The sequence below is a fragment of the Myotis davidii genome, unplaced genomic scaffold, assembly GCF_000327345.1.
Source record: "Myotis davidii unplaced genomic scaffold, ASM32734v1 scaffold663, whole genome shotgun sequence".
Lineage (NCBI taxonomy): Eukaryota > Metazoa > Chordata > Mammalia > Chiroptera > Vespertilionidae > Myotis > Myotis davidii.
Window position 1 is genome coordinate 3,047,016 of NW_006295816.1, and position 1,376 is coordinate 3,048,391.

Below are 1,376 nucleotides of genomic sequence, written 5' to 3' on the forward strand. Positions count from 1 at the left end.
GAGGGCAGACGCCGGAGAGCCAGGCCCAACCAGGGCCGCTCCTTTTATCTCACAGGCACAATAAATAAAAGCACTTTTGTCCTGCCGGGGAGAGACAGGTCCTGGTGTTGCGGGGAGAGGAGGGAGGGAAGAAGGGGGGAGGGGGCAGGGAGAGAGGGAGGGGAAGGCAGGCCTGGGACTGCTTCCTGGTTGGGAAGGCTAAGAACATGGGCTTCTTCCTAGCTGGCTGCCCTCAGTTTCCTCACCTGTGAAATGGGCCTTATAGTAACACCCCGCTCAGAAGGCGGCGTTAGCACTGGATGGGTCTGGGTCACGGCGCTCTCGCCCACAGTGCTGGGGGGCGGGGGGCGGGTAGGGGTCACTCCCGCTGCAGGACCACTGGGATTGGTGGGCGACCCAGAGTCAGGAATGCAGGAACTATGGCCAAAGGGAGCAGGATGTGCTGAGGTGGGGTGGAAAGTGTGGTTTAACAATTAACATGGCACCGCCGGTGAACCACCAAGCCTGCTTGCCCCTGGTATGTGGGTCAGCAGCCCAGACCTACCCCCAGGAGGGTTGGGACAGAGCTCCCCTCCCTGGCAGCCTGCCTCTCTGGGCCCCGAGGGTAAACTCTTTCACTCTGCCCCTCCCCCTGCCGAAAGCCCCTGGAGCAGCCGCAGGAGCTGAGAGTACAAAGGGCAGCGGGGCACACAGGGAGCCGCTAGGAGCGTGCAGCCTGCGGGGGGCCAGGGGGCACCTGTGTCTTTACCCCCCTCTCCGGTGCCTGTAGACCAGGGAGCCCGACCCAGGGTCAGTGCAGGTGAGCTCCCCGCCTCACTGTCACAGCATGGTGGTTTCACCCTCGCACGGGCCATCCTCGGTCGCTCAGACTCGCCACACCCAACCGCAGCCCACCGCCACCCACACGGTCATACCCACCGACAGCTAGAGGGGCCCCGCTGCGGCTGGTCCAGCGATCACGCGGCGGCCGCCCCGCACCGGCCGGTCCATTTACCCTGCATTCCTGGCACCTGCCGGTCCGTTTATCCTGCCTTCCTGTTCGACGGGGACGTGATCCTGCGGGTGCGTGGTCCGGGCTCCGGGAGGCGGGGGACGGCTTAACCAATGACCTCTGCACACGGGGAGCCGAGGCGGTCAGGGGGCCTCCCCAGGAGCTGAGACACCTGAAGGGGAGAAGCAGGACTCTCGCGGGAGGCGGGAGGGGGCAGTAGGGGCCGCTCGGCCCGGACTCTGCAGCGCTGCACCCTGAGCGCTAGGGCGGAGGGGCGTGCCCTGTGAACGGGGCGGCCTCGGTGGGCGGGGCCACTCGGGAGCTCCCAGTCCGACCCCGCGCGGAGCTGGCGGCCGAGGCCTTGGTTCTGGGAGGCGATCCGAGA

The 1,376-nt window shown here is 66.6% G+C and overlaps 1 protein-coding gene across 1 annotated transcript in view; it reads left to right on the forward strand.

The window, feature by feature from the left end:
• Positions 1-1,101, forward strand: part of ABHD14A (abhydrolase domain containing 14A) — a 4,336-nt gene extending 3,235 nt beyond the window's left edge. Inside the window, exon 6 of the mRNA XM_015568299.1 lies at positions 770-1,101. Coding sequence (XP_015423785.1) covers positions 770-1,101 — 332 coding nt within the window. The remainder of the gene's footprint in view (positions 1-769) is intronic.
• Positions 1,102-1,376: the final 275 nt, after the last annotated feature.